Below are 22,021 nucleotides of genomic sequence, written 5' to 3'. Positions count from 1 at the left end.
CAACATTGTGAGTGTACTAAATGCCACTGAATTGGTCGCTTTAAAATGGGTAAGTGTACATTATACAAATTTATCTAAAGAAAAATGCAAAAAAGTGAACTAACTAGTCTGAATTAGCTAATGAATTAGCTTCAGTATGAAATTTATAAAATTTGTTTTTCTGTTTTATCTGCTAGATTACATAAAATTTCTAACTGCAACCCAGAAGGAAAAATACTTTCATAAACTAGGCATCATCCGTATGTTGCTTAGGAGTCACCACATTTGGTCTCATGTGCACGTGGCTTCAAGGCCTGACTCTCTGGGCTACTCCTCCTGCCTTTGGCTAAGAGACCCAAGATTAAAATGTAGATACTGTCTGAGAGGGGCATAACAATAAGATATTATGGTTATGAACACATTAGCTGTCCACTAGCTCAGTCCAGAGAGAGTTAAGGTCTTCAGGAAGGAGCAGAGAGAGAGAGAGAGAGAGACGCCCAGAGCCTAAGGCACTTCTTTGCAAGTGTAAGACACAGTTAGCTTGAGGGCACTGTGTGTTCGTGGGGACTGCACAGACGAAAGGAAGAGGAAAGAGCCAAAGGAGAGATTGAGAGAGCATGAAAATAGGCTTTACTTACTTGATAATGCTGTCTGGTATTTTTCCTATTTCTATTAATGCCTATTTCTCTTAAGTCATCTTATCTCAGGGATATTGGCAGTACTTGATTGTTATATAATCACAAATTTACAGTACTAATGCCAAAACTTTATCCTTTTCAAAAGGCAAGAAACGTTATGGAAATACTAAACATAAAATGCAGCTTAGTGAAATTAAAGTGGGAGTGGGATGATAGTGGCACAGATTTTTGGGCAAGTGTGTTTAAAGAGAGAGAGGGAAAAAAAGAACAGATGTGTAAAGACCTCAGAAAAGGTGTCTGGTAATAAGACTAATGAGAATAAATATCTGAAACAGAAGATTACTTCTTTATTTATTGACAAGGTTTGTAAAAAAAAAAAAGCATATTCTACTTTTGGCATTTACAAATATAAATGTTTGCTTAAAATATAAAATAACTCAAGCTAATTATAAATATTAATTACCTTCCTTTTATGCATGAACCAGTGCACCAGATCAGAGGTGATACTGGCCTCACATTTGACGAACTATAAAAAAGATACATAATGCATGACCACAACAATAAATTAAAGATCAAGTTATGTTAAAAGAGATTCCTCTTTTTCTTTTTTTTTTTTGAAATGGAGTCTTACTCTGTTGCCTAGCTGGAGTGCAGTGGTACCATCTTGACTCACTACAACCTCCGCCTCCTGGGTTCAAGCAATTCTTGTGCCTCAGCCTCCCGAGTAGCTGGGATTATAGGTGTGTGCCACCATGCCTGACTAATTTTTGTATTTTTAGCAGAGACAGGGTTTCTCCATGCTGGCCAGGCTGGTCTCGAACTCCTGACCTCTGGCGACCCCCCACCTCGGCCTCCCAAAGTGCTTGGATTACAGGCGTGAGCCACCATGGCTGGCCAAGAGATTCCTCTTTTAAAATGCCAAATTTGTCCAAGATGTAAGCCTTTTGGACACTACTGGCTTATTTTACATCTCCTACCAAAAGAGGAAGTCTTCCTCTTGCCAGCACTTGGTAAGCAGACAAAAATACGTTGGCTGTGTGGGAGAATGGAGTTATGAGATTGGTTGAAGTCTAAGGGCAATCTCATGGGAATATTATCAACAAGATAATGCAGGATAAGACAGAGGGGAGGGAAGAGAAAGAGAACTGGGAGGAAGGAATCCAGCATAGCCAGAAAGCTGTAGGAGGTGTCAACCTGAAATAATAAAGTGGATCAGAATCCAGTTTAAGAGTTAATTCAAGTGAAAAGCTAAGGATAGACATCTGGGAAACATAGACTCTGAAGGAATGTGGCTAGTGCTATGAAGCTGAAAAGTTAAAGTCTTATGTACATAGGCAAAAAACAAAGAAATTTAATAGGATTACAGCATCTTCCATATATTGCTGGTTTATGAGTTACAGCAATTCGATTAGTTACAGGTTGTTTAATTTTTCTTTTCCAATTTAAAAGTATATGTTTAACATTCCATCTTAAACAATCTAAGGTGTTTGTGTAAGAGAATAAAGAGGGAAGTTAATTTATAATAAAAGAGGTCTTCTCTGGTGCCCTTTAGTCTTTTATAGCATTTTACAAAACAATGTAGGTAACGAAAAGGCTAGTCTATAATTAGAGAAACTGGTTACAGCTGCCTAGGTTACAGCTGCCTGTTATGTGACTCAGGTCCCATAATCACATTCCTTTAAGACTCAAAATAATTTAAAGTTCCAACAGCTTTTATTTTGAATTATTTATTTCACAGAGGAGATGAGGAAAGTAGGGAGAGGAAGGAAACAAAGAGGAGACTGGACACCTGGCACACTCAAGACCTCTTTTCAGCAAAGCAGTCAGGGGTCAGAAGTCCTTGTACACACAGGTCTTGCTTTGGATCATGACCACAACTGAGTGCCTGACTCCAAGGCCGTCATCTAATAGGCTGGTCTCCGAGGTATCTTCAGTACCCAAGGAGCTAACAGACCCAGTAGGATCTTTCCTCAGACAGAAAGAGGAGTTGTTTGTGACCAGGGGCCTGTAAAGAATCTCTGTGGAGATTTGGGGCAGAGGATGCCTCAGTTCTCCATAAGGCCAGCAGTGAGACTGCAGAGATGGCTTTCTGTGTGTCCTTGTTAAAATTACATCCTAGCATTGAAGGTAAAATCCGAACGCATATGTGATATCAAAGAACTCGAGTTCCTGTGTCCACACATCTGCATGCAGACTTGTAAAAGGGTAAGGAAAGTTGTTTGAAAAACAGAATGAGCATAAAGCAGAGGTGGCCTGACGTGGAGAAAGAGAAATGTGAAGAAAAAAATTACAAAGATACACTTCCTCTGCTTTTCACCGGGCCTGGGGCAGACAGCTGTGTTCATGTGCCGCTGGAAGTCAGGATGCTACCTTTGGCAGCATGTGGTACTTCTTCATCTCTGAAGAACCCAGAAATAAGAGCCAGGAAGCATGGAGGCTAGTGCAAAACATGAATCCTTGTAACTTGAACACATTAACAAAGAGTCTGGTGTTATTTCCAGAAGTCAGGCTCAAAAACTCTCAGGAAGGAAATGTGCTGGAAGTGTATTACTGTGGCCAAATGAGACAGGAATTTCTGAAAACACTTCTAGTTCTTTATATTCATGCGGCATCCATTTAAAACCAATACTTTTTTCTTGATTATAAAAGTAATATCAAGCTCACTGTTGACATTTAGAAAATAGAGAATGTACAAAAATCAACATATATTAGTGTATGTATGTATGTATACCCCAGTAATCCTAGGGCCCAGAGAAATAAAAATCAAGGCATTTTATAGAAATTGGTCTGTTACGGATAGTGTGCCTGAACTTAAACTAGCATTATCACCGTGATGGAGTGAAGCTTTAGCTTAGACTCAGTTGGCTTACCCCACTCTGCAGAATATGACATTTGGACCCTGCAGTTAGTATGAACTAGTCATGAGCCAGAATTTCAGGCCATAAGAATATGTGGAGTCAGTCCATTATCTGTTAATGCTAACTTTGGTCCATGTACTCTGGTATGTGCAGCCACTCAGTGGCCACAGACAGACCCAGCTAAAGATTTGAGGCACTGTGCTTACTGAAATCATTTTTGGTTGTACCAGAGGAATGTGCTGCTCTTTTATTTTGAAATGAAATTAACTTGGGGGTGTGTCTTGTAAAAGCACCTGAAAGTCTTTACTATTATTCTGAGCTGTTATAGACAAACACTATCAGAAGGTTAGAACTCAGAGTTCAAAGTGGACAAAGTGGGGAGAGGGTAAGCTGAAGCTCAGAGCTGTGTCTTCAGTCTGTGGAGAGGCCAAAGCAGGAAGGCCAAGCCTTGCTTCTGTGGGAACAGGATCTTCCTGGCCTATGAGCCAGGACAGAGAATGGGGAGGGAATGTTGGCCTTGGCTCCTCTAGCTCTGATGCTTCCTCCTACTCAAGGAGCCCTTTCTATAACACTCTCCTCCCAGAAAGTAAAGGCTTCTCAACAAAGTGTCTAAAGTGGGTATTGCAAGCGAAAGACTTGAACAAAGACTTGTATTCATAATGAACCTGATATCCTCCTCCTCCCTAGGTCCAGATCCCCAGAGCAGCTCCACAAGATCTAATTATGCCTCGATGAAGCATAGCTTTCCTCTCTACCCCCAGAGCTTTATTTTTCTGCCAAAAAGTACACAACTTACAAATTCAGTTGCTTCTATGATTGACTTTTTCATTTAAAAAATCATTTCAAAGTAATTGTTGAGCTAAGTTGCTGATCTAAAATCAGAACTGGTCTTCAAAAGGATCTTGCACCTATAACATGGTCTGGAATGAATTCTATCAAGTTTGTAAGTAATTTATTATTCCCATAGTATTCTGATAGTAAAAAGAATAAGAAGTGCATATTTAAAACCAGTTATGATTGTTGCTTAGGCAGCACAACGATTCATTCTACAACTGTAACCAACAGGTAATAGATAACATTAGAAAAATGCCCTGGAAAAATGAATCATCTTGTAATGTATTCGTTTAGAAATTTTACTAAATGAAAGACAACATAATTACAATATGGGACTTACATCAAACTAATAATAACTCTCAAGATCCAGAGATAGAAATAGCAACAATAAGATCACTAAACATACCTGAACTAACTCTGCTTTTAACTCTTCCTTTTCCTCCTCAGAGAGCATGCTAGAGAAGTCAGCACTGGTTACTGCATCTTCATCTCTTCCTTGCAATGGTTCAGTCTCCAGCAAACCTTTAGGCAAAATTGATAAAAGACAGTGCAATTTTTAAAGTGAATTTAAACCAACTTCTGCTTCCATAGTGTGGAGGACTAGATGCACTGACAGACCCTCCCACTGAAAAACAACTAAAAATTCCAGAAAAGACAAAAATCCTCCTAAACGTTTGATGTGCTCCAAGAAAGCAAAGAATACCAAGAAGCCAAAACATTTAAGAGAAAATGAGAAGGCAGAGATGTAAACAAGACAAGCTTTCAGGGAGGTCTACATTTACCACCTTGGTGAATTCCAGCTTAGCTCTTCACTGTCTGGTGGGGTGTAAGGGCAGAGGACAAAGCCCAAGGCCCACCCATGGAGAGGGGTTTAATGTGAGATTCCTGTGTAAATTGGAGGTCCCAAGGGCTGCACCCTGAGAGTCAGGTGAACTAGAAATAAATACTTTCATTCTTCACACATCTTGCAACTCAGCACTGAATGGACAGAGAAAAATAATCCTCCCCTGAGAACTCGTGACCCTGAGTGGGATTGCATGGGAAAGCAGCTTGCAACTTGAATGCACACCACCTGGGTGGTCCCGAATTTAAAATATGAAGGCCTTTTTTCCACTGCAGATGTGGCTCGAAGCAGCTGGAGCTGTGAGGAACCATCACTGACAAACTGACTCTGGCAGAGGAAAATACGAGAAGAGCCGGGTTGTTGATGCCATCATTGTGCCTCGGGATAATCCAGAATAGCTTCTAACTTGGTATGTGAGATAAATGACTTATTATTTAAAATATAAAGAAGTTCCCTGGTAGGGCCCCTCAATATCTGGCTGACTCAAATGCCTGTGTTCTCCGGGGAACCCAGAAAACAGTCCCTACTCAGAGGGAAACTTCATCTACGACATGATTCAAGTCAGAGTTGGCATTTACACCTCTGTAGGGAAAGGAAATGAGACATTCAAGTACAAAGTGGTCCCTGGAGAAACTCCCACTGGCCTGAGCACTGGGACAACAGGTTGAGCCATGGAAGTTTGTGCCGTTTTTAGGGGGTAGGAGTCTGACCTTTCTCGTTCCAGGGTGGTAACTGGGAATTCTATCTGTGAGATGGGGGCTTGTTAACAGGAAGCTCTCTTGCTTTGCTGAGTTTTTTTCCTTTTCACCCAATAAATTCCATTTTTCTCACCCTTCAAATTGTCTGCAAGCCTAATCTTTCACGGTTGTGTGACAAGGACCCCGTTTTCAGTTGAACTAAGGAGAAAGTCCTACAACAGAAGGGTTTTTAATAAATTGTCCTGGAACAGTTATTTCTATACAAAAAAAAAAAAACACACTGGACACCTTTAAACCATTCACAGGGACAAAACTATAAACATTTTAGAAGACAATCTAGGAGTTTGTGTTTATGAACCTCCGGTTAGGAAGGGACTTGTTAAGACACAAAAAGGCAAACCATGAAAAAAGGATGAATAAGATTAAGAATGTCTCTTTATCAAAGACGCTATATGGAAAATGAAAAGACAAGCCACTAATTGGAAGATGATATCTCTCACATATATAAGTAAAAAGATTTGTTCCCAATATATACAGAATTCCTCCAGACCCACTTTAAAACCAGAAATAATCCAATAGAAATATGGGTCAAAAGACCTGAACAGATGATTTATAGGCAGAAATTACAAATGTTAATAAACCCAAGAAAACATCCTTGACTTCACTGATGCTTGGGGAAATACAAATTAAATTAGTTCATGCTCAATAGAGGAGCAAAAATTTACAAGTCTGACATTACTAAATGTTGGTGACTATGCAAAGGATAGAAACTCTCATATACTGCTGGCAAGAATATAAATAGATAAAAATAATTGGAAAATGATTAGGCATGATCTACATTATCTATTAAAATTGAACATTCACATATCCTATAACCCAGTAATTCCACTATGTGTAGACCTGAGACAATCTACATGAGCATTAGATGTTATACATGCACATCAGACACCATTAATAAAAGCTTTCACAGTACCAACAAACTGTAAGTCACACAAAAGTTCATAAACAGGACAATACATAAATATACTGTGGTGTATTTCCATGATAAAGACTTGACAATAGAAAAATGAGTGAACTATCACTATACATACTAAATGACTAAAACTTGGAAATAAGATATTGAGTGAAAAACTCAAGTTGCAGAATAAGAAGTATAATTCCACTTAATGAAGTACAAAAGCATGCAAAACTAAAATATTACTTAGGAATTAAATTATAAAGAAAAGCAAGGCAATAATAAAAAATTCAGGACTGTGGTTTTCTCAAGGCAGAGAGGAAAGGAGAAAGGAATGGAGGACCTCATAGGGCAGGGGTCCCCGACTCCCGCGCCACAGACCAGTACCGGTCTGTTACCTGTTAGGAACCAGACCACACCGCGGGAGGTGAGAGGTGTGCGAGCTGGCAAAGCTTCGTCTGTATTTATGGCCACTCCCCATTGCTTGCATTACCACCTGAGCTCTGCCTCCCGTCAGATCAGTAGCAGCATTAGATTCTCACAGGAGCACAAACCCTATTGTGAACTGCGCACGCGCAGAATCTAGGTTGCGCGCTCCTTATGAGAATCTAGTGCCTGATGATCTGTCACTGTCTCCCGTTTCCCTCAGATGGGACCGTCTAGTTGTAGGAAAACAAGCTTGGAGCTCCCACCGATTCTACGTTATGGTGAGTTGTATAATTGTTTCATTATATATTACAACGTAATAATAATAGAAATAAAATGCACAATAAAAGTAATGTGCTTGAATCATCCCAAAAACATCACCGTCACCCTGTGTCTGAGGAAAAATTACCTTCCACGAAACCAGTTCCTGGTACCAAAAAGGTTGGGGACTGCTGCCTTAGGGAACTCTTACAGGATCAATGGACATACTCCATTTCTGGACACTGACTTTCTGTTCATGAGTATTTTCTCCACTTTACCTTTATATTGTAAATATTCTTTTGTGTACTTATAATTATTTCATAAACAAATGAAAGTGCATTTTGTCTAAAGTCAAAAGAGAAAGGTAAATCATTATCCTACAAAATCAGAACATTTTAGATAAAAAGAAGAAAAATATGACTCAAGTGTGTATAGTTCTGAAGCTGTCCCTTCTCTTGGGTCCCTGGTATTCTCATCCTTATGCCTGAATCAATAAGGTGCCATTGGCACGCTGATGTCACTGCCAACATGGTAACAAACATTCGTAAACATGGCATATTGCTGATCCATGTTCATCAGATCCTCATCCCTTCTCTCTATGCCAGAAGACAGTTTCAATGCTAAGTAATTTCCTTTTTCATAAGTAATATCTGGTCATTATAGAAGACAGTAAGATAAAATTATCCATTATTAATTAAAATCAACATTAATCCTGTTACCCAGAAATTGGTATTTTGATCCTTCCTTTCTGGTACTTCTTCTGAGCATAGGTGTATTAATATTTTCATAGATAGATAGATAGATAGATAGATAGATAGATAGATAGATAGATACTGGATTTACTGTTGCAAACTTGGTTTATTTATTCAATAGGATAGTAATATCTTTTCATGTCTAAAGACACACATATACATTTATGTATTTTCAATGGTTGTGCATTATTTTGTCTTATGGATGATTAATAATTTACCCTGTTTGCTGGGAAGCTGCAGTGAACATCTCCTAGCTAAGTTATTAGGTACTTCATGATGACTTCCTATCCATTGGATTACTCAGTCAAATGGCATAGACGTCTTGTAACCTACTGCCAAACTATCACCCAGAAAGGCTGTACCAGTTTTATGCAACATCAGCAACCTATGAGACTACAGACTCAAGAGAAAGGACAGAACAGACTCCTGGTAAAACAATGTAACTTACAGGTCATTTAAAGTTTTAATCAGTGCTCTAGGATAACTATCTAAACCAGGAATCAGCAGCAATTCCAAGCACAGCTATGAGAGATAGAACCAGAAGGTAAGCTCTGCCCCCCGGCATTGGGGGTCAGGAGACAGTCCTGGGGGTACTGCAACACACTGTGGACTTCTCTCCACTCAGCCTGGCCCAAGAACTTATGGATATTGCTCAAACTTAGCTGGAACCCAAATTCTCAATCTTCCCTATCTTCATAGCGTGAGAAGACATGGTCCAGGGAATAAACAATAGTTCCAGGTCCTTAGACTTTTCAAGACATCAAACATCTTTAGTACCTTCTATATTCTAGAAAGAAAAGAAAGTTCAAAATCCTATTTAACTGGTAATACATGAATTGGGAAGCTTCGAGTGAATCTAGGGAAAGGGAGACGCAGCACCCAGCCGGTAGCTTCCATTTTTCAGAGGAGGAGGTGCATAAACCTTATAAAGTGAGAAACTCTGAACTGGCCTTCAGCTCTGATGGGCCAAACATCCCACTCCTCAGAGACATCATGAATCTTTCAAAGTCTCACTGCCAGAAGCCACCCATTCAAGAAATCTGCCCAGAGACCAGTTACTAGTTAGTCTAGGTCTAAGTTCCCCTCATCCTTTCTCCACTTAGGCACATATTTTTCTCGGTTGCCTCTTGTCCCAGTGGTGCTCTCTGAGTTATACACAGGGTGTCACATAAACACAGACAAAATGAAAACAAGACCTGCTGTTTTCAGCAGAATATGTTCAACTCACTGAGTTAGGAAAGCAGCAATCAAATAATGAGGTCAAAGGATAATTCAAGAATCAAGAAGTAGTTGAAAAGAGGAGGTAGATTAAAAAGGTAACTAACCAGTGAAATGAAGTCAAAACCAGGAATGAAAAAAGCAAATGGTAAAAGATACCAAGTGACAGATGATAATGCAAGAAGGGCAATAAAATAAGTATAAAATTACCTAGTTACCATGGAAGTAGATATTAGAAAAAATTAAAAACATATTTTTCAATGAAAGCAATTATCACTGGGCAAATGCTTGAGTCACCATTTTTAGCAAGTACAGTATATTACGAACCAATTTCATGAACTTGGTTCTCTTTTCCAAATGTGCAAACTGTGGCCCCCTGTCTGGCAGAGAAGAAAGAGCACTCTAATGGGAGTCAGGAGATCTGGAATTCTAGCTGTGGGTTTGCTATTAACTAGCAGAGTACATTTGACCTCAATTATCTCATCTGTAAAATGGATACCTTGCAGGATTGTTGCTAAGGTTAAATGATGTTAAATCAGATAATATACTTGAAAATGCTATAAAATTTTAAAATTTCCATACAAACTATAGCAGCATGAAATTGGGGAGTAATAGCTTTTAAAAGTATTAACGTGCTATATTCTCTTTGCCTCTCCCAAAATGTAATATTTTCCTAATTGGTCTAAGGCATCCATCTGCCAGCGGCAGGACAGAGAAGTTAAAGAAACACAAAGAAAAGGTTAATACTTAAGATTTTGGCATTTGAAATTGGATTTACCAGCAAGAAAACAGATTTACAAAGATAAATTTTTATTTTAGGCAATGTTCTACATATCATTATTTCTCTCTTGGCATAGCAAAAGCCAAGCCCAGGACATCCAACCCAAGCAGTTCCCCTTAGATACCCCTTAGATATCTAGGACTTACCAAGGAGGTGTGTGCCTCTGGCTCTATCCCTGGTAGATGGTGGGAAGAGGAAAGGGTGAGAGAATGAGGAGAGCTAAGCCCTGAGATGTGTATGTCCCACCTTTCTCTTTGGGCATGGCCCAGAGAGTAAGAAATGTGTTACATTTATAGAGGAATCTGCTGGAAATTCTGTTTGCTCCTTCAGACCCACCCTCTACCCTCTTAAACCCTTCCCTGTGCCCAGGAGATGACCTAAGGATTATATCAACATGATTCCGTTGCCCTTGGCCAATGGGAAGCCCCTGCAGGACACTGGAGGGCAGAAGCGAGTGGTTAGCAAATGTCTAGTCCTGCCTGACTCCCTCCCTGCCAGGCTGCGTCTTGTAGTTTCAGCTTTCAGCTTTCAACTACCATAGGCCAAAGCTCCCATTAGATAGCTCCCTTCTACAGCTCAGCCACTGTCTGGTTCCAAGAACTCTCCTCTGGCCTAAGGACTGTATTGACTTCCTACTGTGGCTGTTCCAAGGTGCTTCAACACCCCTATTCGACACCCTTAATTCTTGCCATTTTTCTGATGGCCCATTCATTAAGCTTTCTGGAATCAGGCATCCCTTTTGGGCATGCCACTCATTTACATCTTTCCTGGTCCCTGACCGGTACAGGAAGCCTGCCCCAATTTCCTTTTTGAACTCTAGGAAGGAATATCTTTCAGGCTATCCCACACCAATCTGGTACACAGCCACATCACTGTAACCTTGGCAGGTCCAGGGGTGTTAGGCAGAGAGGCCCCTGGTGTTTAATTCTCCAGCTCACTCTTCTGCAGTCAGTTAACCATGGATAGGATTCAGAACATCCCACAGTACTTAGGGAGAAACTTACTGCCTTGGCAAGAGGTTGGCGCCCCTGCATCAGGGGCTGGGGTTACCAGCGCTGGCCAGAGGACAAATGGAGGAAGTGGAAAGAATCTCCCTCCAATGAGAGCCAAGGCAAAGCTGAATGAGCTCGGAGGGGCTACTGAACCGAAACTCAGCTGAAGGGGACAAGATCATGAGTAGTATCTGCAAATAACTTCAGCACCAGGGCACATCATGTTCCCAGCTGCCTGAAGAGCCATACAAGCAGAATACAAAGCACTGCATAGTCCTTCAGGCTTCCATACACCAGACACACCAGATGCCTCCTTAGCTAGGACAAAGGAAAGGGGGATATGAAAAAGGAGAAATCTGAATTAGAAGATAACTTTACTGAGGAAATGAGTAATATATATATATATATATATATATTTTTTTTTTTTTTTTTTTTTTTTTTTTTTTTTTTTGAGGCGGAGTCTCGCTCTGTCGCCCAGGCTGGAGTGCAGTGGCCGGACCTCAGCTCACTGCAAGCTCCGCCTCCCGGGTTCATGCCATTCTCCTGCCTCAGCCTCCCGAGTAGCTGGGACTACAGGCGCCGCCACCTCGCCCGGCTAGTTTTTTGTATTTTTTAGTAGAGACGGGGTTTCACCTTATTAGCCAGGATGGTCTCGATCTCCTGACCTCGTGATCCGCCCGTCTCAGCCTCCCAAAGTGCTGGGATTACAGGCTTGAGCCACCGCGCCCGGCCGGAAATGAGTAATATTTAAAGAGGTTTTTAAAATAATTGCATTGGAATGGACTAGGCCTAATGTTTTTTTCCCACTACTCAAAGCCTAGGTGCTCATACTCATACAAGTATAGGTTAAAAAAAATTGAGCACATATACATATACCAAGTTGTAGTGTAAATAAATGTTGCTACCCTGCTATTGGAGTATTTGGCACTTAAAGACAGCCATTTTACTCTTTTACATGCAATAAAATATATGGAATTGTTTTAATAAAGGGAAATAATCAAAGATCTGATTATAATCGAGTAATTGCACTTCTCCGTTGGCCAGATGAGGTCTGTGGAAAACAGGTAGGTCTTAAAATATTTGTCAAATGTTACTATGTGCCTGTTTTCACTATACCTACAGTTAGCCAGTGATGACTCCATTTAAATCTCCCACGCAGAGCTGAACAACACCACAAATTAAACTGGCTCCAACTGAGAAGTCACAATGGTCACTGTGGTCTGCTCCCAGCCTTGCTGATGAAGACCTGCAATCATGGGACCTGGGGCTCAGTCCCAAGTTGCTGGGCTTTAACTAAAGCTAGTCTGGCTCCAAAGCCTATGCCCTTCCCTGTCTTAAGCCATCTGAAGAATGTAGGCAAAATCTTGGCAAGTATGAATCCAGAGATCAGCTTTAAAGTGTCTCCTTCAACCTTGCAATGAAATCACTCATTGGCATCCACACACTTACAGTGCATGCTGGCAAGCTCTCCTGTGGAGTAGGTGATGGCTTCATGGCCATGATTGAAACAATTCAGAGGGCTGGGAGTTAAAATGATTACAAACTATGATTTTGGATCAGTGGTCATACCCTGCATTGTTGGCAAATATGTAAAAGTTGCAGAATTGCTTTTAAATTGTAAAATAATCTTGCACTGTATTAGATAATTAAACAAATCCAACTGTGTAATCAAGCAAAGGGAGAAAAGCATACACTTTCAAAAAGAATACAAAATTATCCTAAGACTTAATAAAAGAAGGAATGCAATAAAGTAGCTTACATGAAAATTTTCCATGTTTTAAATAATAGATTTAAGACTGTAATATTTATTACTTAATTATATTTTCTTCATGATGTTTGGTGAAAATAACCTCAGGCATTCCTAAACGTAAAACTTCAAAATATCTAAATGTATTCCCCAAGGGAAAAATTATTGAGTTAATCATATTACTGTTGGATTTATGATTATCTTTAAGACCACAAAAAATCTAACACGAGTCAATTCTAGATGGAAATTAAAAATATAAAACAAGTTTATTTATTAGAATTGTACTTTCTGTGCATTTACTAGATGTACTACATTAACCTAGATATTATTTCTGAAGAACTTCCGTCATTGAACAGGATGCTTTTCCTTCATTTGCTAACAACTCATATCTTGCCTATTATTGAATCAGGCGTATAGTAAAAAGGTCTTTAAAGTGTGTTTTATTCCTGTTGCTCTGAAGTTTTGGCAGAGGCTCCAAATGCCAAGATCAATACCACGGGAGATGTATATCCCCAAATTCTAAAGCCACGCATAAAATCTCATGCGTGAACGCTAATGTGTGACGTGCTGAAAGAGTTTAAAAGTGGTTCTCCTGGGGCTGGGATCACCTACTTGAACCTTTGAGAGTGGGATGAGAGCGGAGCAGGGAAATCTGCATACACAGATGAACAATCATAAAACACAAGTCATACTCTCACCTCCCAGAGATCACCACTGTAACACTTGGGTACTTTTCTCTGGATCTTTTCCTACATATTGCAGCATAGACTTTTTTTTTCCCACACATTTAACATCTTTGAAATGAGGATGACTTTCATAATCAATTATGTCTTGCAATTAATTGACAGCACTTTTTCTTTCTTAGTGATATATAAAACAATGGGTATTTTACATCTTTAACATATATGTTACATGATAGATGATAGATAGATAGATCCATATATCTAAAAATGAAATCGCAGGATTTTGTAACTTGATTTTTTTCAGACAAATTTCTCCTGTTATCCTTCTCATCTCATCTAAAAGCTGACCATATCAAAGGTTCCCCATTGGTCCCATAATTTATTTAGAGCTACTTTGCTCAAACCAATATTCAATAAAAAACTACGTGCTTACCTAATTATGTGCCTTAAGTGTCTTTACCTGACTAATGACTCACGGAAGAGACCTGGCTCTGTCCTGCAGAATTCATCCCAATATTTTACTTAATGATCTGTCAGGTGATTGCAAGATAGTATAGTGATAATGGAAAGGGTATAATTTTGGGGAACAAACCAATCTCAGGAAGAATTCCAGCTCCAACCCTTTTCAACTTTGTAACTGTGATAGTTGAAATCTCATTCTTTTCATCGGTAAAATGGGGATAATAATGCCTACCTACAAGAACAAGTTGTGAGAGATTACAGTTTTGTAAAATGCCTAGCACAGTGTCTGGTGTATAATAGTACATTAGCTCCCAATCTGGTCATACTTGAGTAACATTCTTCCTTGGTCAGAATTATTTATAAAATTGAAGCCCTATAGAAGAAAAAGCAGAAGCTATTATTCTGTCCTGAAGAAGCAAAAATATTTCACTGTGGTGCCACCCACATATATACCTAAAGTAACACCCATACATGGTAGTCTGCAAGTACATACAAAATGAATGACTTCGAGAAATACAAACCCACAGGCCATGTTCAGCTTCTTATTCTGGCTTAATCTGTCCGACCCTTAGAAGCGAGCCCTACGTTCATTTGGCATTACTTTCTCTGGCTATTGCTTAATGGCCTAAGATGGGCGTCTGACCCAGGGGTATTCTCTGGATTCCTCTCTTGAGATTTTGGGCCAAGAGACACAGGAGAGTTAAGTGCAGTAAGATTAAGTCAGGTATTAGTAGGACAGTAGTGTAGGCCTCAGTGTTTCTCTGAGCTCTCTTAGGTCATTTGTGAGTTCATTCGTTCATTCATTCATTCATTCATTCAACGAACATTTATTAAGAGTCTATTAAGTGCTATGCAGGTCTCTGAGCTCACTGGAATTTATAATTCAGCCTGGCCTGAGGCCTGATTATTTGTCTTCTCTGAACGTCCATGAGCTTTGTCTTTATCCTTAAAATAAGCCTCATTTTTCATTGGCACTAGTCTGAATGTCATGTTCTTTTTCTTCAAAGAAGAGCTCTGAGTTAAACAGAGACTAATAATATCACAGAATTCAGGTGAAAGAGAGATGATTATGAACTCTCTATCAAGTTTCATCTCTATGACTTCAATGACTTGCCATGATCTCAAATTAAATTAATTAAAAATTCAATAAATTATTTGTTGCCCCAATCTGGCTTCCTCTAAGCCTGAAGAAGTCACTTTGTCCTCTGTACAGTTCTTAAGATCTTGTCTGTAATAAATGGTCTAGGAGTCTAAACCATACTTGAACAATATACAATTTCCTTCTTTGCTTTCCCTGAGCCCAGCCCCCTTCACTCGGAAGAGGGCCAGGTGTGGGGCCCTAGTGAACAGGCCACACAGTGCCCCCAGCATACCTCAACACAGCAGCATTGTTAAGGCATTTGGATTCTCTGAGACAGATGGGACTGTACCTACCAGTTGTTGGTCTGTGGTCTCTATTTGGATTCTGAAGATAGGTCTGGTAGTTAAGATGTGGCCTTTCCATAGTTTACCTGGAAACATTCTCTACATGTATACAGAGAAGTTCGGGGATGCTGGCTCAACCACAAGAGCCAGGGACCCTTCTGGGACTATAGTGAATATCCCTGGAGAGACCAATCAGGAATTTCCTGGAGGGGAGGGTACAGGACTGGTTTCCTGGAGTCTCCTGAAGCTTGGCATAGACCTCATGACTGTGGGCTTGTCTTTAAGCTATGTTCGTCTTCATCTGCCCTGAGAAATGCCAGATGGGCGTTCTCTACTCCAATGTTTGAGGCTGAGTTCAATATGCCTGGCCCTTCATGGCTAGGGCCTCCTGAGAGCATAGGCCAAGCTGGAACCCATGGTTTCATTTGGGTCATGTGGCCATAGATGGCAGCCAAGGGTTATATGTCTCCAAGTTGATGATAGCAGTCACTAGGGATTAAGCCTGAAGTCAAAGATCTAAAACAAGTTGGGCTGCCAGTATCAGAGTTCAAGGCTGTGTATGGGAAATAAATAAATCTGTGTCAGAGGCACATGGTGGAGATAAGATTTTGAGACTCTGAACACAGTGCTCAGCATTGCTTGCCTCAACAGCTCAGCATAGGCTTCTACAGCTTTGAGCTACACCTTGGGCCTGCTGGCTCATTCCTGCCCTTGGGATCGAAAGGCTCTCTCTTCACTGGTGTGAGGGCTCAGGACCCAGACTCTCCCTGGGAGTGCTGTCAACACACAGTACTCTCTCAGCACCTGGCCCACTCTCAGGCATTTGCAACTTTTTCTCCCAGGTTATGTCTATTTGCTTACGTGTCTTACCTCCCTTACTTACAATGTAAGTAACTGAATGATAGAAAATCAGTTTTATTCACCTTGAAACCTCCACATGTCCTACATGAGGGCGTAAGGGCAGACCACAGCTAAGGGCAAATGTACGCACTGTGCCTGGAGCCACCAACAAGAAAATGTCTCTAAAAACTGAAACCCAGCATCAGCCACCTGAGTGTCATACTAAAGTGTTCAAAAAAAAAAAAAAAAAAAAAGGCATTAGGTGATAACACATGTCAAGAGACTACAAGGATGATGCTCCTTCCTCCACCAGTCCCTTCTGGGAACTATCCATCCTTCTTATAAGAACAGTTGCTTGCATCTTCTCCTTCAGATTGATGTCCTCTGAGAGACAGCAGTTTTTCTCCTCTTCCCCAGGCCCTAATCCTTTTCCCTCTGTCCTAGGAAACTATCTTAGATGACTATGTTTATTCCTCCTCATCCCCAGCTGAATCCTAGTAACATGGATAAAGAATTGCTATCAGGCTACTCTTTGTTGCTCTCTAATGATATTTCTTGGTCTTGGGAGAAGTTAATGAGGGACTCAAGACCTTCAATTGCAACCAAGCAGCATAATAATCTACTGTTCTTAAACTTTGTTGAGTTCTTCTCTATGAGTCATGCCCAAATGTATCCTGAAACTCAGACAAAGGATCTGCCCTGACTCTGAAACTATATTGAAAAAGGGATAACTGCTGCTACCACTGCAGGAACTTTCTTGAAGCAGCTGCTCACTCACTCTAATAAGGGAAGAAGTGGAATAAATGTGTGTGTTTCTTTTTAACCACGTGCTGTGCTCCAGGTGTGTTACATATCTTATCTTGCCTCGTCCTCCCCAGAAACACATTAGGCAGGTGGCATCAAGCACTATTAACGGTCTGAGATTTTACTCAACTTGCAAGCTAACAAGTTAATCCGCAATAGTGTCATGGATGCTAGCAGAAGATTCCAGACTCCTAGATCAGACACTCATGGCACAGCAAATAGCATGAACATCATGTTCCAGTGAGTTCCCCTTGCTACCAAGTCCCATGGAGGGTGCAATGGAAGGACCTAGGTGGATACTGCACAAGCAATGGGTTTGCATCTCAGCTGAAGAAACTTGGGCTCAGGGAATCTGAATCTTTTCTAATAGGCAGTAAGTAAACCTGTTGGCCCTTTGCTCTGGAGGAAGAAGCAAAACTGACTTCTCTAGAAAGAGACATTGCCTCTGTCTTCCAACGTTGTTCACTATAAATGAATTTGAAGAATAGTCCAGAAAAAAGACCATCAGTGTCTCTGCTTACAAAATGTGTAGAAACACAAGAGATCTATGGAGAATCATCTTCCATAGGTGGCATTTCCTCATTTTCCAAAAGGAAAATGATGGTTCAGAAAGTTAAATAAATTGCCCAAACTCACATAGCTGATGAGTGGTGAACTTGAGATCTTAATGCAAATCTATTAGGTTGCAGAATTCATGCTATTTTGACTTTACCACAACACCTCATGCAGAAATTTGACAGGAACTGAAATGTCTCCCAATCCCACTCAAGACCCCAATCAAACAATCTGGACTTACTGAAGGCCTAAGCCTGGAGCTTTAATAGCTGCAGTTTCTCCACATTGACCACTGGGAAGTGTCCAGGGTGGCTTACGTCTCCCAAACTGTTTCTGATAGGACTTGCTCAACCAATGTTTGTTGAATGAATCCCCTAAGATAAAAACAACCAAGTCTTCCTGATGCTCTTTTCATAATATCTGTCATGTCTGTTTGTCAATAGCAAAAAATAGTTAATATTCTTGATGCATCGACTCCAGGAACTTCCTTCTCTGAACAAACTCCCAGACTGCATGAGGAAAAATAAATAACCCTTTAAATTTCATTTCTATATGACAGCAACATAGGGGTTTCATCACTACATACTCAGACCACTGAAGTCTTAGCCAAATTTCATCTTCCTGCTTGTATTCTCTTTCCCCTCCACCCAATCTACACAACACTCAGTATTTTGAACACATTGCTTTCATCATGCCAAAACCCTATTCAAAAAATATTCAATGGATGGATTCTCCATTGCTTCCAGCATAGATTTGAAAATTCTCATATAATAATTCAAAGCCCTCCATAGCTGGCTGTAAGTGGTGATTCCACCTAGACTGCCTGTGATGTCCCTACCAAAGCCTCTATGCCAGGTAGGCTGTCATACTTACAGCATTCTTCAGTCATGTTCTATTCAGTCCTAGCTTTTAGTGCCGTCTGTCACTCTAGAAAACTTCTTTTTCCTCTGTTTCTCTTCTAAGAATCCTACCAAATTGCCAACAGCACTAGAATAATGAGTATCATGTTCTGTGCCTTAATTTGATCTAAAATATTTTTCATCTCATATATATATAATATTATATACATTACTAGATACCTTACCACTATATACTATATATGGTATAAACGACATTACAAATTGCATTATAAATTGCACTAAGAGACATAATATTACATGTTACTATAATTATGGTTAAATACTTCATGAAGAAAATATTTCAGACACTGTCCTGTAAACATTTATTGTCCTTCTGAAAATATAAAGAACATATGAGTCACCACTATTAATAGTACTGTTTTCTAAAGCTTTGGTTTCATTTAATAATGTGGCTAAAAAAAGAAATTATGTCCGTAATGTTCAGCCTGAGAATGTACTAATCAGTTGACTATAGAAAGAGATTAGAAGATGCTTCTGAAGTTGTAGCCGACTAAATTAAACATCTTTTCCTTTTTTAAAAAAAAAAATATGCTGCTTAGGTGACAATCCAAGTAGTTAGATGTTGATTAAAATGGACTCTAGTCTTGAAAGAAAGATTTGTGGCTGTCCAAAACCTAATTTGGGCTAAAAATGGAAGTGATACGCGATTACATATAGAGGTCCACAAATACATGGAACTCTTTCCTTCCCTTTCTCATTCATCCATATGTACAAGGCGGCCATCTTCTGACAGCCAGGAAAAATATACCATTGATACAACAATCTCAGGTTAACTGTGTATTATTGAAGTAACCAAAATTCAATATAATACTAAAGATAGCAGAAAGCATACGGTACCCAACAGTTAACCAAGTACCACATGGTCCTAAAGAGTAGGGAATCTTCCAGGAGCTCAAACCAATTAAAGGTTTCAGGAATATACATAAGCCTAAATTATTATCTCTGTGGCCAAGACCTAACCAAGGACTCCTATTCACCTCCAGAGTGAAGAATCTGAGAGCCTGAACTGGCTGCTTTTACCCAAGGCCTCCCTGGTCCCATCCCTAGCTTGTGCCTATACAGTATGCTCTTTAAGGCACTGGAAGCTGTGGAAATTTGAAGTGATGGGAAGGACCATCTGAGGTGACACTGCGCAGAACCATGGGAGTGGTTGGCTTGGGACGTCATTTCACTGGGCTAACTACAGGAAATGTCCCTGTATTAAGACCCAGCTTTCATTACCATATAAGATCAGCTGGCCTTTCAGGTTGGGGTCACCAAGTTGGCTGCATATTTGAGAGATACCATATTCCAAGCCTTCACCTGTGTTTTCTCAGGTCCAGAAATTATATTCCACCAGTTTACACAATGGTGATTAGCCTCTTGGATGACAATTTCTACGAACAAATCTGCTGGGAGATTGGTTTGACTAGTAGGCCAAATACCTTAAGGTAAATTCTGTGCTCTCTTTCCTTCCTCAGAACAAAATCCACTTGAAAAACCAAATGAACAGTAAAAGATGATTTGCTAAACATTGTGGAGAATAAAGAGAGTTAGGTGACTTAATATTGAAGCACTTACTATGCTGTATTTTAATTCCACAATTCATTGTCTTTTTCTTCCTCTAGATTGTGAGACGCTCCATTCTTTGTGTCACTGCTGCCTTGTTCATACTAGGTGCCCAATAAATATTTGTGGAATAATTTAATTAGCTATCATGCCCTTACATTTGCACTATTCAAATACCTATAAATTAAATCTGATAACTAGCGAAGAAGCACATTTCTTCTTAAAGTGCTGAAGATAAAATAACCAAGACTTACAACCAATGCAATGACCATTAACAAGTGTGGCAAATAACATGTGAGAGAGAAGTAACAATCAGCACACATCAGTATACCAGCTCTACTGGGACGAACACTCCATTTTTGTTAATGCATCTTGTTTCTTCAAGGACTACATTAAGCCAGAGTCTAGCTTTCATTCCATCAAATTCTGCTTGAGTTTATACCTTTATATGCTCAGGTAAAACTAATGCTAAATCTACAGTTTCTCAGGAAAGTAATAAGTAAGTAAAGTGAAAAAGATCAAGATGAATCAGGCTCTTCATTACATTGCAGGTAACACTAGAATGTTAGTTCCACTTGGTAATTAAAGACACCTACAGCAGAATCTTATCCACCATCCTGACAAGTTGAAAACTGATGTCTATCTGGGACTATCTGCAGGAGAAAGGTGTCTCTTCATGTCATTAGGACATAGTTGCGTTATATTTTCCAAGCTCCATCTTAATTTATGTTGTTTACAATATATCAGTAAAAGACAGCTCTGCTTGACTGTAATATCATTGAAATTGTTTAAAAACTGTTTTAGAAGTAGGTCAAGGGAACAAGTATAGAAGGCATCAGGTCTTCTGCAATGCAAGTCAGAAATACAGAAACTTAGGTTCCTTACAGATGGGGTGGCTCCTCCACGGTCTGTGTAGAACTTCACTCCAGGGGAGCCAACTCGATTCCCAACCAAAGGGTGAGCTGCTCAGCCCTGAGCTTTTATTCCTGACCTGAGGTCACATGGCCTTACGCACACCAAGGGCTTCTGTTGTGTCATTAGCATGTCAGTGACCACACTCAAAACCATGCAATCAACAGCTCTATTTTCAATGAAAAGATGTAAAATATGTGTCACAAATCTCCTCAGCTCCTCCAATCGCCTGCATTTCAAATATAAGATTAAAGCATTTGGGATACTCTTCCTATTTCAAACCATTACTTGCTACTCTTGAAAGGGACTGTTTAATACACACGAAATAGATGCATTGTGGGTAATACTGCAAGCCAGATCAAAACAACTCCCCAAAAAAGTCACAAGAATACCGCAGCCACAAATTTGTGAAGAAAAAACTAAACAAATAGTTATGCAAAAAAAACAAACAAAAAATAGTTAATGTTCCTGATGGATAGACTCCAGGAACTTCCTTCTGTGAATAAATAAACTCCCATAGTATGTGAGAAAAAATAAAAACTACTGCAGAAATGGGAATAGACAAACTAAAAATAACCAGACCATCTAAACCTTTAAATCATCCTTCTCTCTGTATCCCACCCTCATTTCCCAACACTCTCCCTGACCACACAAACACATGTTCAAATTCACATTTCACGGACTGGGAAAAGGAAGCCAAACCTGACAGGATAAACCTCCACTGGGAGGCTGAAGTGGGTGGATCATCTGAGGTCAGGAGTTTGAGACCAGCCTGGCCAGCATGGCGAAACCCCATCTCTACTAAAAGTACAAAAATTAGCCGGGCGTGGTGGTGGGCGCCTGTAGTCCCAGCTACTCAGGATGCTGAGGCAGCAGAATTGCTTGAACC

The 22,021-nt window shown here is 40.0% G+C and overlaps 1 protein-coding gene across 6 annotated transcripts in view; it reads right to left on the bottom strand.

Annotated features, from left to right (window-relative positions):
- Positions 1 to 22,021, bottom strand: part of TPD52L1 (TPD52 like 1) — a 102,655-nt gene that overhangs the window by 31,074 nt on the left and 49,560 nt on the right. For all 6 annotated transcript variants that reach the window (XM_045391590.2, XM_005551725.4, XM_005551722.4 and 3 more), the window contains exon 2: positions 4,716 to 4,831. In XM_045391590.2, the coding sequence (XP_045247525.1) occupies positions 4,716 to 4,831 (116 nt within the window). The remainder of the gene's footprint in view (positions 1 to 4,715; positions 4,832 to 22,021) is intronic.

This window comes from Macaca fascicularis, chromosome 4, assembly GCF_037993035.2.
Source record: "Macaca fascicularis isolate 582-1 chromosome 4, T2T-MFA8v1.1".
NCBI classification, from domain to species: Eukaryota; Metazoa; Chordata; class Mammalia; order Primates; family Cercopithecidae; genus Macaca; species Macaca fascicularis.
Note: the sequence above shows the minus strand (reverse complement) of the source record. Positions and strands in the feature narration are given on the sequence as shown.